The sequence below is a fragment of the Patiria miniata genome, unplaced genomic scaffold (genome assembly GCF_015706575.1).
Source record: "Patiria miniata isolate m_02_andy unplaced genomic scaffold, ASM1570657v1 HiC_scaffold_14, whole genome shotgun sequence".
Lineage (NCBI taxonomy): Eukaryota > Metazoa > Echinodermata > Asteroidea > Valvatida > Asterinidae > Patiria > Patiria miniata.
Window position 1 is genome coordinate 4177981 of NW_024037052.1, and position 14641 is coordinate 4192621.

Consider the following 14641-nt stretch of genomic DNA (forward strand, 5'->3'; position numbering starts at 1 on the left):
CTGGGCAAGTGCGTATACTAACCCTTACTCTCTGAGGGTAGTTTACTGCATGTCAGTTGGTTATGCCAATGCCCTCCAGCTGCAGTTTTTTGGCAGATAACAAGTCTTAACAGTGAAGGCTCGAAATGGCAGGAGTTGGAGGCCCTGGAGGGTGCCTGATACTGACCAGCTGGGGGCACTCACTTTGTTATCAGAGGACTCTCATTGTTCTCTGTGGCATGTATTGGAGTGCCTGTCCAGTTACCCTTGAAATGACATGGCAGATATTGGAGGGCCATGCAAAAAACATAGGAGATTTTCTTGAGGCACATATTGGCATGCATTGGAGGGTCAAGTAGGGTAAGGGCTAATAGTCCTAATGCACTCTACAACAAACATTACGCCATAATATAGAGCAGCAAGTGGAACGCGTGGGTCAATATGCGAATGGGAAAAACAATTAAAATAGCTGGAGGGGTGTTCCACAAAACACGAGGTAAAACATTTTGTTGAACAAAATCGGAAATCGGAAAGTCATTCATTGCCTGAACTTTACTGCCCTGCGAACAGAAATTAAAGATCTCCTGAAGACGGTCAGAGCATACTGACCGGAACGTCGAGTTTATACCTCTGGTTCTTTTCAGAACCATTCTCTTAGTTAAGAAATTATTCGCACATGGTGTTTCCGCAAACCTTTCATTATTTAGAAATTAAAGCAATGGAATAAATTTAATTAAGGGAATAAAACCATGGTTAGCTGGTATTAAAAAAGTATGCATAAAATCGGCAAAGGCATTAACGCGTCCAGGCCCATGAGCCGGCTTTAAACATACATTGTACTTGTTTAAAACCGGCCACAACCACGTTTTTATTCCCTTAATTAACTTTATTCCATTGCTTTAATTTCTGTTAGCAGGGCAGTTTATTTATTTATTTTTTGACTATTGAAGCAACAAAAGAGAACGAAAAAGAATTATGGAAAAAGGAAATTCATAAACTAAATTTACATGCATCCCAAAAATAAAAAATATTTTATGTTGAAACGTTTGTGTTCTGCATTGGCTCAATGGTTGCGCAAAAATTCATTTTGAATTGTGGCAAAGTCATACATTTCTGAATTGTGATTTACATATATACACGTCTTCCACATTTTGCCTTAGAATGACCTCGGAAAAGTGACAAACTGACAAAGAATATGTACACATTCATGTAGGTGTTCTGTCCTACGATACCATATGAGTCTAGTCTCCAAAAGTATATAAGGCACAAACCAACTCAGCATCTGTTTTTAACTTCTTTGTCTGGTGGACAAAGTCCTCTAACGCATCCTTGTACACGCAAGGGTTCTTCAGGTACCCAGATTTGATCCTGGTGACAAAGGCATCCAAATCTGCCAGCACCTTTTTCTGGTTAACCTTTGGAGATACTGCTTTGATTTTCCTCTGTTTAGCTCCTGTGCCAAGCTTTCTTGCTTCCAGCGGAGTATCGTCGAACTCTGAAGGAGCTTGATCAAAGTCATCTGTTTCAGAGATGTCGTCCTCCCTGGGACGCTTTCGCGATGGAGTACTCTCCTCCTCCTCTACGCTTCCTGCAATCTCGAAGAGGAGCTTGCTCGTGGCTTCGTCATTCACACTGATGAAGTTCCAGGAGGGGATGTAGAATCCTGTCAGGACTGCCTTCTGGTGGCAGCAAGGTCCTCCTGTGCTTCCCACACGGCAGGTGCAAAGCCCGACAGTCATGTCCACTCTGTAAGGTTGCTCTGTGGATTTCTCGTTGGGGATGAGGAATATCATTGCAGACTCCCTGATGATCTGTTCTTTGTGGGTACACGCAGCAGTACCCCCACTCGAGACATACCGGGACCCTAAGGCCTCATTCAGCCTGTTGTGGCCAACATCCAGGAGACGTTTCTGGTAGTACTGGTCCATCCTGGTCAGGAGGAAATCCACCAGCTGGACAATGTTGTACGTCTTGGCTCGATGAAAGATCTTGTCCTTCAGGATCCTCATGGCTGATTCGCAAAAGTTACTTGTGTTGTTGCCACACAGGGGCAAATTATTCCGGTAGCACAGTGCCCACTCTGTTCTTCTCTCATACATCCTGAGATACATAGATTTCACTGATGAGTACTTGTCCGCAATTTCATCGTGGAGAATACTCTGATAGGCAGCTTCCAGCTCCGTATCTGAGGATGCATACAGCATGGACTTCATCAACTGGAAGAGGTAGGGCCCATCACCTCTCTGGTTCTTAACCTTGGGGTCAAACAGGTGCCTCCAAAAGGCCTGCAGGACTTGATAGATGCACAGAATGAGAGTGGACCGGGGATAAACGGCACCCAGGGCAGACCTCTCGGCGTCCAAGTCATCCGTGAAGAAGACTTCAGGACCTGCCATGCCTCGTCCGTAGAAGGCAGTGTCTCCCAGGATCTCTTGGCCGAGCTGGATGGCTGAGTGGACAAGGGGCTTTGAGTCGCCTGTGGTGATGAAGGCACCCAGGGGCAGGCCGCCGGCAAAGCTGGGTGTCATCATCATGTACACGTGAGTGTTGTGCCGACTCATGTTGCCCGAGGCATCCATGAAGACCATCTCCCCAGCATACCTCACCAGGGCGTGTGTGCGCTTCATCAGTGGAGTGATGATAGCCATCACCAGCTGATTCCCCTCTACTTTCATCCGGACACAGTCTCCATTCTCCAGATTGTACTTGTCAATCTTCTCCTTCATCATCTTCACCATCTCTGGGTTGGAGCTGACAGTGAATGACTTCTTGTCCTTATTTTTGCCCAGTGTCTCTTCAGTGACCTCCCTTGACTCAGGCACGTACTTCAGCCTCGCTCGGTTGCTTTTTTCCTTCACAAAAGTTTGATTGTAGAGCCTATTTTGAAGGGGAAAAATACAACAAGTGTAAATTTCAAACAACTCATTTACATGTATACATGAATTAGTGGCCTTCTGATGGTTCAGAGCTTTGAATTCTCATCATCTCTTTTCAATTTTTTTGGATAATGCTGTGTTTGACCAGCAATGAGAGAACCCACTACCGGTTTCAGAATGCCATTCATTAAACTGTATCTAAAGTAAAGTTCCAGTGTGTGCAAGATAAATAATACTCTGGAGGTTACTACAGAGATCAGTGATGTTTTTCATTTCAAAGCGCAGCTGTACATCTAGCCCAGTGAGTGCAAGGAAAGGTCTTCATTACGATGTCTTCCCCATGTGTTGTTATTTTCAGCGTTATTGTCATTTTTGCATGGTGACATTTTTAATTCCTATAAGTCTCTTGGTATTAAAGTTAGAGTATATCATTTATCATTTACGATTTTTTTTTCGTTTGAAGCAACAAAAGTTCTCAAAATCTAAAGAAGGGTGCTTAATTACATGTAAACTGATGAAGTTTTAGCTCAGTGAATGATGTACATTCCGAGAAAACACTATTCTAGGATCTCAATTTCAATTCAAAAGTTGCCGAGTCATGTTTTGAATTGCCCCCGTTATCAGCATCCGGGACACGTTCTCATTCAGCTGATTGCAGCTTCGCGATGTCACGCACTGAACTGACGAATTATAGCAACCGGGCACGCATGTGCGTCGTGTGAACGTCGCCTGCACCCATTCATAGCTTCGCCAAATGAAAAACGAACTACCAACTGAAAATTCCAAAAATGCGTCTTTAGACGCATCTTTGGATATTGCCTTCTTTTATTGTTTTCTTCAAAATGACAGCATGCCAGAACGTATAATTTCACAGGAAGTTTAGTGCCATTACTACCTTTAAGCCAAGTATGCTTTTCAACAATAATGTTGTCAGTTACTTTTTGGATAGCTGCAAATGAGATACTCTACCTTTGCATTATAGAGGAAAAAAATGTCTCGTACCTCCAGGTGAAGTTGAGATCAGGATTGTGATGTCTGTCTCCACTCAGAAAGACGTAATTGTCTCCATGCTCCATCTGCAGGTCATACTGATGCATGTTCAGGGCACTGGTGGGCGAGTGGCCTGCCAGGAAGAGCTTGATGAGCTTCTTGCGTACATGCTTAGATACATCTCGGTGCCGGAGAACATCGGCGGCCTTCAACGGGTGGTTGTGGTCATGCCTCAGGACTACCGTCATGGGCCACTGGGGGAGATGGTGATCTTCAGATCTGGGGGCAGCAGAAAAATGGACAAAAGAGAAATAATAGCAAGGCCAAAAAAAAAATAGTTCTGCTTCCGATTACATGGCATTCAAAAAAAGGGTAGGTAGGTAGGGATTTTTTTTATTTTGCCATTTTTTTTGTATACAATCATATGGAGGCGTCTGCGTGTAGTCAAGGGTAAAAGGTAGAAATTGATGATTTTGGTGTTTTTTTTCTCATTTTTCCCATAAAAAAATTAGGGTAGGGGCTGTCAGAGTAGGGTAGGTAGGGAAACCGGAAGCAGAACTATTATTTTTTTTGGCCTAAGGTTTCACATGAGAATGGTTATGGTTTAAAGGACACTATGTCCTTGAATACGCCCAATTGGGCTACAAAACGCGCTTTGAACGAAATGATGTTAATCGGAAAGAACATTTAAAAGTAGGATAAACATCCATGCAACTATCCTTCAAAACAAGGGCGTTTTTTGTGTTGTTCTTGTATTATTTGTGCGAGAACGAATTTCGGGGTCCACTTCTGCAACCCCAAAAATCTGGCTGTTTATGCTTGTTGTGATTCCATCCGTGAAGTGTTCGCCTTTTGCGGACATGTAAGAAACCACATTTGTGCATTGTGTATTGCATATTGACTAAAAACGACAGGAAAAACGTATGCGTACTCTGTCGCGTCCGATGTAAACAACCAGGTTTATTTTTCCGTCTTTTATCAGGAATGGTAAGACATTCGGTTGGTTTCCTTTCAACCAGATGTTTAAAATAGGAGAAGTAAATAATCCAAAACATGAAATTTTCAGGGATTTCAGGAATTAGTGCCCCTTCGTGCCAAATAGGTTGTGTTATTCTACCAGGTAGCCCCATCAGTTGTCAATGAACTGTTCTCCCTGGGGCCCTTTAATGTATTGGAGTATTGGATCAAGCCCGCCAAAATCCATCACTGACCCTGCTTCACTTATAATGCTTTAGGACCAAATCTGCTGAAATCCACCACAAGACCACCACTACTACTGGGTGGATAAAAAAAAACCCAAAACCGAGATATTATTGCTAATTGGACTGAGCAGTGACCCATTTTATGCAAGGGTCTATTTAGGCCCCCCAAAAAGTCTCCGGTTTCTGGTATGCACGCGCGTCGCCGTAGCCATGCGCGTCAGCAAAATGAAAAAAAAAAAAAAATTTCAATGAAAGATGATGTCTCAAAACCGCCAAACTCACTGGTTTGACTGGAATCCTGCTGCTGCACAATTTTAACGTGTTTTTAGATTGGGTCATGGTCGAGAATAAGCTTTATGTGGCCTCTCTGGACTCCCATATATTTGCACTAAGTTTAGTCGGGCACCATTTGCAGTCATCAGCCAACATTTGAAGCAAAAAAATCAGGTAAAAAAAAAAAAGTGGTGCGTCGCCGCACCACTTTTTGGGGAAGCTGCATACCAGAAATCAGAGACTTTTGGGGGGGGGGGGGGGGCCTTAGAGGCTTGCGCCACTTTTCATGGTGAAATCACTTTTTTCCCCACCTGCCTTGATTGGCAACCATAGCCCTTCACTCTGTGACAAATGACACCACAATTGAAAAGTGGCGCAAGCCTCTAAATAGACCCTTGCGTAAAATTGGTCACTGCTCAGTCGACCGTGAATGTAAGGACACGATCAGGGTGTCATTTTAAAGAGGAGATTCAACCCTAACAGAGGACATATCTCCCGTTGATTCACATGAGCCCTACTTCTGTTCCAATTAGCAAAAAAATCTCGGTTTCGTTTTTTATTATCCACCCTGTATAGGCGGATTTTGATGGACTTACATGTAGTTGCTCATGGCTTGCCTACCAAAATCCCCAAAATAATTGACACAGGGGGATGGATTTTGAAGGAGTTGGGAAGATTAGGGTTAAAAATGTTGGGCAAGTTATGAATGAGTTGGGCATTGAAAAAGTATCGGTAATGTACGTTTAACTTTAGCACTTCCCCGAGCGCAGCAAATAATATATGCATTATCAGCACCCGATTTCACGAAGCGCTGCGATGCGTCGCAACTCGAGTTACGACGTGTAACACGTCGCAACTCGCGACGCGTCGTATCATCCACTTCACGAAAGTTGCAATGTGTTCAACGCGTCGTAACTTCCTTGACAACGGCTTAAAACACGTCGCAAGTTACGACGTGTCTAGTGGTCATCGCAAAATAAGAAGAGTCATTTTCTAAGCCAGTTTTATTCCATAAACATTACATAAACGAGATTATAATACCGAGGCAATGTGTGTAAAGTTGTAAAAAGAAAAATTCATTGACTACATGTAATTATGAATTAGACCGGAATATTAGAGTTGAAATTTCAAAGTAGCTATACAGTCCAATGAGAGCTTGTTTTCCTTCAAAATTGCATCGCACGGCCGCCATTTTGTTTCACGTTTTACAAATTTCGCCGAGTTGAGATCCAACGACTCTTTGTTGAATATCAGACGACTATTTACTGTACGCTGACATGATACAAAAAAAACATTCACCGAGTTGTGTTATAAATACACCTACGACGTGTTTCGTGAAATGGATCGCAGGACGCGTCGCAGCTGCGACGCATCGTAGGAGATACGACGCGTCGCATCGCTGCGATACATCGTAAGTTACGAAGAGTTTGATGAAATGCAGGCCTTCATTTCAAACTAGATGCCACAATACACGTACCTGCATGTTCTGTCTTTGCCGTTATGCCGCTTGAACTCTGTTCTCCTGACAATGGCAGTGAGCACCGCTGGGCAGTTGGTATTCTTGGAGCCTTTTCGCTGGTCCGCTGATTTGGATCGTGGACAGGTCATGTGCTGACATCTCTTTTCCAGCTGCATTTTTACAAAATAAATAGAATTCCATATTTAACTTCAGATTTTCAGCCTTCGCAAATGCATTGGTGCTGTTGTTTCTGCAATTCACTTTGGGAATCACAATTAAGGAATCATGATTTCAAAATAATCTGCAACAAGCCCATTTATAATGGAGGGTCACGTGCTGGAGTAAAGATACAAAAAATGCGCACCAAACGTGACGTTACGAATGCAACACCATTTACGTGCACAATGTGCGTTGAGCTAAATCGTGTGCTGAAGGAAAGCTGTATTACTTTACGTTAATGTTTTGCGCATCCACGAGAGACCACAAAAATGTCATCGCACAGTGAATGGGCGCGTATGCATGCACTACTGATCTATTCTTTTTACTCCATATCTTTAATAATTTGGGAGGCTAATCATCCTTACTCGCAGCTGAGAAGATGACTTGCGAAGGACGTGGCTACAACGTGGTCGGGCTGCTTGCATGTAAAGGCACCTCTGGCAGCAAGCCATACGACCCATATGACCATGGAGCACGGCCAGAGATCGAAAGTGTTTGATTTTTCCAGAGGGAAGAAAACCAGAGGGCCTGGAGAAAAAAACGTCGTGGCACAGGAGAGAACCAACGCACAACTCTACTCACATACCGCATGTATGGTCCGCGGAAAGGATTCAAACCAGGGCCACAGTGATGAGCGGTGAGAGGCGAGAGCTTTATAATAGGCACAAGTTACCTATGCCATCTTATGATCACAAAGGAAAAAAGACCTGGCCAATGTGAGACAGGTCTGTGCAAGCCCTCTACATGCAAACTCTACAGGTACATTAAAGGGAATGTACATCATTGGCTTTTGCTGTAATTTTCAGAAATGGAGTATTTGAGGGGTTAGTATAATATATAAAATATTGTTACACTGACATGTTTGAAGTTTTATGTTCGAAAATGCTGGAAAACCAAGAAAAACAAAATTGTTCAAGTAGTCTGTTTCCCTGACTCCACTAAGGATGAAATGGATCAATTTATAGTTGCCAGAAAATTGTAAGGTAGGAAAACCAGTCTAGCTGGCCTGCATCCGTTCATGAACATGTAAACAAATACCAAACAAAGTTTGGACTGAAAAAAATGGCAAATTTGGAGCAGTAGTTGAAATGATAGTTAGGTTTTTCCAACGGTGGTCGGCCGACCACCGTTGGAAATGTATACAAAAATACCATTTTCTTGAAAATGACTTCACACCAGGTGCCATAATTTTACAGGATGCTTTAGACCCTCATTTACCAACATCCTAGTAAGGTATTTCTTAAAAACTTGGTAGTTTTATTTTTCGATGTTTGCACATGTTGTACATGTATATTCCCTTTAACTTACACGACACAACGTCCTACTGCCACGGTTGGGATACGTCCTTGCCGTTCGCCATGTCGCCAGTGTTGTCTCCTGGTACTTGACCAGCCACTCTTTGGCCAGATGTTCGTCCTTGACGTTCACTCGGAAATCCACACGGGGGATGTTTTTGGTGGTCTCCTGCTGACAGCAAATGTACTGGTACCCTTGAGGCAAAGTCTCCTGCATAAGACCATGTTGAAAAAAGTTGGAGTGTGGATGGAATATTATTGCAAACTGAAGTGAGATATCAAATCAATCTTATGCTGGAACTTACAAGTGTACCATTTGCAATTTGCAACGTTGCGTCCGAAACCATCAGACTTCGTCAGGCAACTGATGACCCGGTGGGCTGGTCACGTGATTTTTAAAATGGCACCTGCGTAGTATTCGCAACAAAGCCTTCGCCAATAAATGCTTAATTTCACTTTTCATCTAGATCGTAAGTAAACCTTAGTACCTTAGGCCCCCCCAAAAAATAACAATTCTGCTTCCGATTACATGGCATTCGAAATTAGGGTAGGTAGGTAGGGAATTGTTTTTTTTTGCCAATTTCTTTTGTGTACGATCATATGGAGGCGTCTGCGTATAGTCAAGGCTAAAAGGTATAAAATGATGGTTTTGGGTGTTTGTTTCTCATTTTCCAATAAAAAAAAATTAGGGTAGGGGCTGTCAGAATAGGGTAGGTAGGGAAACCGGAAGCAGAACTATACTTTTTTTGGGCCTTAGTACTAAAACCTTAGTACCTCCTAATCATTGATCTCTACTTGTATCTCAGTAGGCTTAATATTTAGTAATTCGGTGGCCGTTTTGAGGGTGAAATCTGATGTTTTGTTGGCAAAGGGTTGGGTTGATAAATGATATAACCGAGGCCATCTCTAATAATCAACTTGAACCCTTCTATTGCCAGACCATGCCCCAATCTTAAAAAAGGCGATTTGTAATGTTAGGGTCCAAGAACAAGTTACTTACTCGGACATGTCGGAATAAAGTCAACTGAAAAAAAAAAAAAAATTTGAATGGCACTACACTGTCACTGTAGCTAAAAAATGGAGGTGTTCTAACTCTAGGAAAGAGTAACTCTGGCCATTACTTGTCACCCTGTGCACAAACCGTATGACATGTACAATGTATGAGACTGGTCTGAAACTTTCGGAGTGTTTTCTCAGCAAATACTTCAATATTTGCCCTGCTAAATTTGACTTTTAAGAAATACTCACATAGGCCTATTATTTATTATCACTTTCTGATGGCTGATACTATAGGTCACGTCACTGAAGGGAAAAATTAGTAAGTGATGGCCAGATATGGGGATCTTTCCGAACAGCTGAGACATCATAGAATACAACCATATCTAAAAAAAACTTGCGTAATTTTTTGCGAAACTCCTCAGTTGTGGGCAGAACCTATCGTGTAGCCAGAGATACAGCGCAGCAATACCACAGGCTCACCAGTGGGGCTAACGTACGGAAGCGAACCATCCGCGTTCTAGCGGCAAGTTGTTATATAATAGATGAAAATTGATATGACGCCATCATGACATCATCATGACATCATCACGTGATATGTGACGTCATAATTCAAAGCCCAATTAAAATGTAATCACATATTTACAATTGTATATGCCACCATTTTTATTAACAGAATTACACATGCTTTCTATAGAACTATGATTCATAATGTAATCTTTTCCTTTACCATTGTTTACTTTGCAGCCGCTGTTGTCATTGGTTGATGACTAATATACACTACATGAACTATCAACTAAAGAGTTATACTTATTGATGACAACAGCGGCCTCTTTGAGTCCTGGTGTATGCCCTCCAGCGTGGTCGTGACTTCTCTGGCCGTCTGCTCCATCACACGCACCGCAACGCGAATCTCTTCCCTAACGTCCTGATCATTCGTGAGGTACTCGTTGAATTCAGAGAAGATACTGGCAGTTGGAGATGCTTCGGCCATTTCTAAATGACAAATCCGTAACTCAAAAATTCAAGACAATACAACTTTACAACGAGCAAAACACTTTCTCAATCTCAGCAACAAGTCTGAACTGTTCAACAACGCACATCTCACGTGCTATGTGCGTCTTCCGGCGTCCCATCCGTGACTTCATACCCATCCACCCTGGGAAGTACCACCCACACAGCACATGGCCGGAGACACTCACATCCCGCGAGGAGGCACTGCGTAACCGGCACATGCGCGCTGCAGAGCGTCTCTCAGAGCACACCCGTCCCCTCACGCCACTGATTGTCAGCGACTGCGTGCGTATCCAGAACCAGACCGGACCGCACCCGACCAAGTGGGACAAGACCGGGGTTGTGGTGGAGGTGAGGCAATTCGACCAGTATGTTGTGAGGGTTGATGGATCTGGTCGAGTCACCCTACGCAACAGGCGATTCTTGCGGAAGTACTTGCCTGTCGTTCCACGTGCGCCCCTCCTGATGGCACCCGGCCCAACAACTCCGCTGCCGGGGTCGCATGCAGCTAGCCAGCACCCAAAAGCAACCCCTCTGGTGCAGGCCAACAACTGGTTACCGCAGGGCGCCTCGGCCACACCACCTGCGATGCTTCCAGCCGTCTCCCAGCCAACCCGCACCAACCATCCTCCAACCCCGGATGGCTTGGAACCGACTCCCACCTCACCTGTGACACCCACCGTGGCCACCACGCGTCCACCCAATAGCCGGTCCCACCCAGGCTCCGTTCCCCGTGCACTCCGCGGCCTCCTGCCACACAATACTCCTGGTCTGAAGGAACACCTGGCCCCGACCGTGGATCTGCCACCCCTGGACCGCTCCTCGACTGCCCCTCGCCGATCCACTCGCTTGTCACGACCGCCTGCCAGGCTTCGGGATGAACTATAGGACACCCATATACTCTGACCTTTTTTTTTATATAGCCAAAGTTACAGCTACAGTTTTCTTCCTATAACCAATGTTTATTCTTGTTTCGATCTTTGCTAATTGTTCATGTTCACGCCTTTGCAATCTGTGCTTTTCTTTAGGTTACTTAGTTATGTCTGTTACATTTGGAATCTTTTCTTCCTAGAATTGTTAGCCTTTGTTATTCCCAAAGACTTGGGTGGCATATAGAACTATGATTCATAATGTAATCTTTTCCTTTACTTTGCAGCCGCTGTTGTCATTGGTTGATGACTAATAAACACTACACGAACTATCAACTAAAGAGTTATACTTATTGACTTTCTAGATGCAACTTACAACTGTATACTTGAAACTAAATTACATGTCACATGATACAGTAACAAAAAAGTTACAGAAACAGTCCTGTGTTTGTCCACAAACATGACAAACATAAATCTAGTTAATTTTGTTATCCCTAACCCTTTCCCCATATGGTGTGTATAAAGCTATGACCGTGTAGAAAATAAAGAAAAACACAGTCAGAAGAAAATCAGATTCTTCTGAGGTGTCCCAACATCATGAACATGCCCAAAACATGCCCAAAACTGGTCTTGCCACTTGGCATTCAGTTCACTAAATCTTCAATATCTCTAAAACCACAACAGCGATTTGAACAAATCCAACGTCATTCTCAACTACAATATCTGCTCTGAATATTTAATGCATGTTTAGGGCTATGGGTCTATGGGGGAATTCTTAACCAAACACCCTATGGTAATGCAATGAAGACGTCGTCCAACCTGGGCTAGTCATGCTAGTGCAATGTCAATGATTTTTGATCCATCATCCAGTGAACATGGTAAAACCACGATGACATTAATTACCTTGAGGGTCTGAAGGGTTCCTTCCTGTCTACTGGATGGGCAAAATTCACACCACTTTATGTCAACCTCCGGAAGTTCCGTAACTTCACCGGTGTCTTTGCCTTTGGATATTTCTTCCATTTTCGTTAAAAAATTCAGAGCCCTGGAATCGAACCTGACTAAAACGGAAATTAACACAGCCTCTATCGATTGAGGGCGCTGTTTAAATTGCCCAGTCCTCCAAAAAAATATAAATAGGTCCAAGTAAAGTTTGCTTTTTAGTTCCGATGATGATCCATAAGAAAAATTCAGAACTTTTGTCTTAGACAAATCTGGTGATGTTCTGGGATACCATTAATATAGACCTATAATGCCAAAATTATGAACTTGTGCCTGCACAATCAAAAATGTGTCCAGAAATCGGCGTCCAAACTATAAAATTAATAATAAATACAATTAATATTGGCGGACGCTGACGGCCCCCCTCCATTTGAGATGCCGCTGTCGACTGGCCGGCTTGCTTATTATTATTTGGGTCAGAAATGGTTTCGTCGGGGAAAAAAACAAGGGGGGGGGGTGCCCGCGGACGCCCACACCTTTTCACGTAATAGGCCTACGTAAGTAAAGTGCATTGCATAGGCCGGCTTCCCACCTGTCAATCTTAACTGCAGCTGTACTTCCAACCAATAGCAGCCACTCTACTTCAGCGTGCGTGACCAACTTTTCAGCGGGTCTGATCTCAATATCGCTCCCCTTTAATGAAAAATAGGCCCTCGGTATTTCTTAAATTATGAAGACGTTTTTGTCATGAATAACCCTTTTGACGAGCTACGTAAGTGGTTTAATTGGAGACGAAACAGTGTGAAAATGCACATGTTTAAATACCATTACGTTGAGAAACGCGGCCGCGGAGGGACACATCTACAGTTCAAGCATTTCCATGTAAAAGACACACGTAGCCTAATTACTATAACCTGTCGGCTACTTTCTTAATTAAAACCGTGCCTTCGGGTCAATAGTTCAGTCATATATTTCCGACAGAATGGCTGGCATTTTTGTGTTGCTCATTTAAATGAGATTTCTTCGGCGTTTTTTGTGTGTGTGTGGATGTGGAGAATGCATGACCCTTCGACTCGAATGTGACGATGTGGGCAATACTTCAGCAACGAGTCGTGGAATTATGCGGAGTATTTTTGAGAGGGAAACGAGCTTCAATTGTGTCCTCAGGTGAGATGGCATTGCATACGGGTCAATGTCACGGCCGGGCTTCCAGATTTCTGCTGCCACATTTTAACGTTAATTTGACGCTGATTCAAGCACTCCAAAACTAAGGATTTTCTGTAAGAAACGGAGGGTGAGTGAAAGTATCCATGGGCTCTAGTGAACTTTAGTGAACTCTGTGTCAATTTACCAAACTGTGAAACTTTTCCTGCACTGAGAACCGGAAATATGACTAAACTTTTAGCGTACTTTGTGTGAAAAACGAACTGCCACAGACACTACAAAGGGTCGGAGCTGTTTACCTGCATCCAAAACTCAAAGGGATCCTACTGTACGTTCTGTAAATGACATGTACAGCGGGATTAGTGCTTCTAGAACAGAACTACTGTTTTCAGTATTTGCCGACGGAAAGAACTTCTTTAGATTGTGCATGAATCTCCCCGCGGAGCTGTATCTGTGGATTTATCGACGAATCTGAGTGATCGATGGTTCAACTTCTTACAGATCAAGATTATAATCAAGATTTTGGTAAGTGAAAAACAAATTTCCGAGGTAAGTGAACAGTTTAACAAAATTTAACTAAAGATAACAACATAATGTGTGGGAAATAATGTATCCTTTCCATATAGTGCTGTTTCATTACTGCAACCTTTCCACTTCAATTTTTGTTTATTCTGGGCAAGATTTCCAGCACCTACTTGTTTATAATGTGACTGTCAAAATGGCTGATTATAGTTGAAATGTTCAGTGCTTACTTGGTTTGACCTTTTTTTGTTGTAATATTTTAATTACCCCCCCCCCCCCGAGTCTAGCTTTGATAGGCCTACTTTTCTTGAGCCAAGTGTGTTCTTCTTAGGTTCGAGTATTGCGTGATTGAATTGTGTATTTGGATATGAATGAAATTAATACCTTTGAATTCTCTACCAACAACGTCTTTGCACGAACAATGTAAACCACTGCCCTGGTCCTTAGTAGTGTTGGTCCATAATATTTAATTCTGCGTAAGTCGGCACGTGGATACACTGTCGCACCTGTTGTTGAATTGTTGTCGAACTTGGTCAAGTTAAATGTATACTATGTGGAAGCCACGTCTAAAGCATGCATTGCGTAACAAAACATCAGTACAACAAAAGGAGTAAAAATAGAACATGTTCTGAACAAAAGTCAAACTTGCAGCTGATAGTCTTGTTGACGGTGGATCTGCTTTAAGTTTATATTCTTCTTCAAATAAGAATATTCCCTATCAAGTACTATACCTGTAAATGATAAGTGATCAATGAAATTGTTACGGGTAGAGGGATTATTTTTGAAGAAATTATCATTAAATGAAAGAATAATGTTACAATCGGGACTTCAACAAAAAAAC

The 14641-nt window shown here is 42.9% G+C and overlaps 1 protein-coding gene across 1 annotated transcript; it reads right to left on the reverse strand.

Moving 5' to 3' along the window:
* Positions 1-923: 923 nt before the first annotated feature.
* On the reverse strand, positions 924-12217 carry LOC119721923. The gene is made up of 5 exons (XM_038191880.1): positions 12076-12217; positions 8307-8504; positions 6798-6949; positions 3858-4124; positions 924-2856 (listed from the first exon to the last, which is right to left on the reverse strand). Exons 1-5 carry the CDS (start codon positions 12193-12195, stop codon positions 1221-1223), a joined length of 2373 nt encoding a protein of 790 aa, XP_038047808.1. The 5' UTR covers positions 12196-12217; the 3' UTR covers positions 924-1220.
* Positions 12218-14641: the final 2424 nt, after the last annotated feature.

What these genes read in the sequence shown, in the direction of transcription:
- LOC119721923 (XM_038191880.1), bottom strand. Translation starts at nt 12,195, where the DNA reads ATGGAAGAAATATCCAAAGGCAAAGACACCGGTGAAGTTACGGAACTT. An exon ending in GAACCCTTCAGACCCTCAAG is followed by an intron (nt 8,505 to 12,075) that starts GTAATTAATGTC and finishes GGTCTTATGCAG; the next exon opens with GAGACTTTGCCTCAAGGGTA. An exon ending in GGCAAAGACAGAACATGCAG is followed by an intron (nt 4,125 to 6,797) that starts GTACGTGTATTG and finishes TGCTGCCCCCAG; the next exon opens with ATCTGAAGATCACCATCTCC.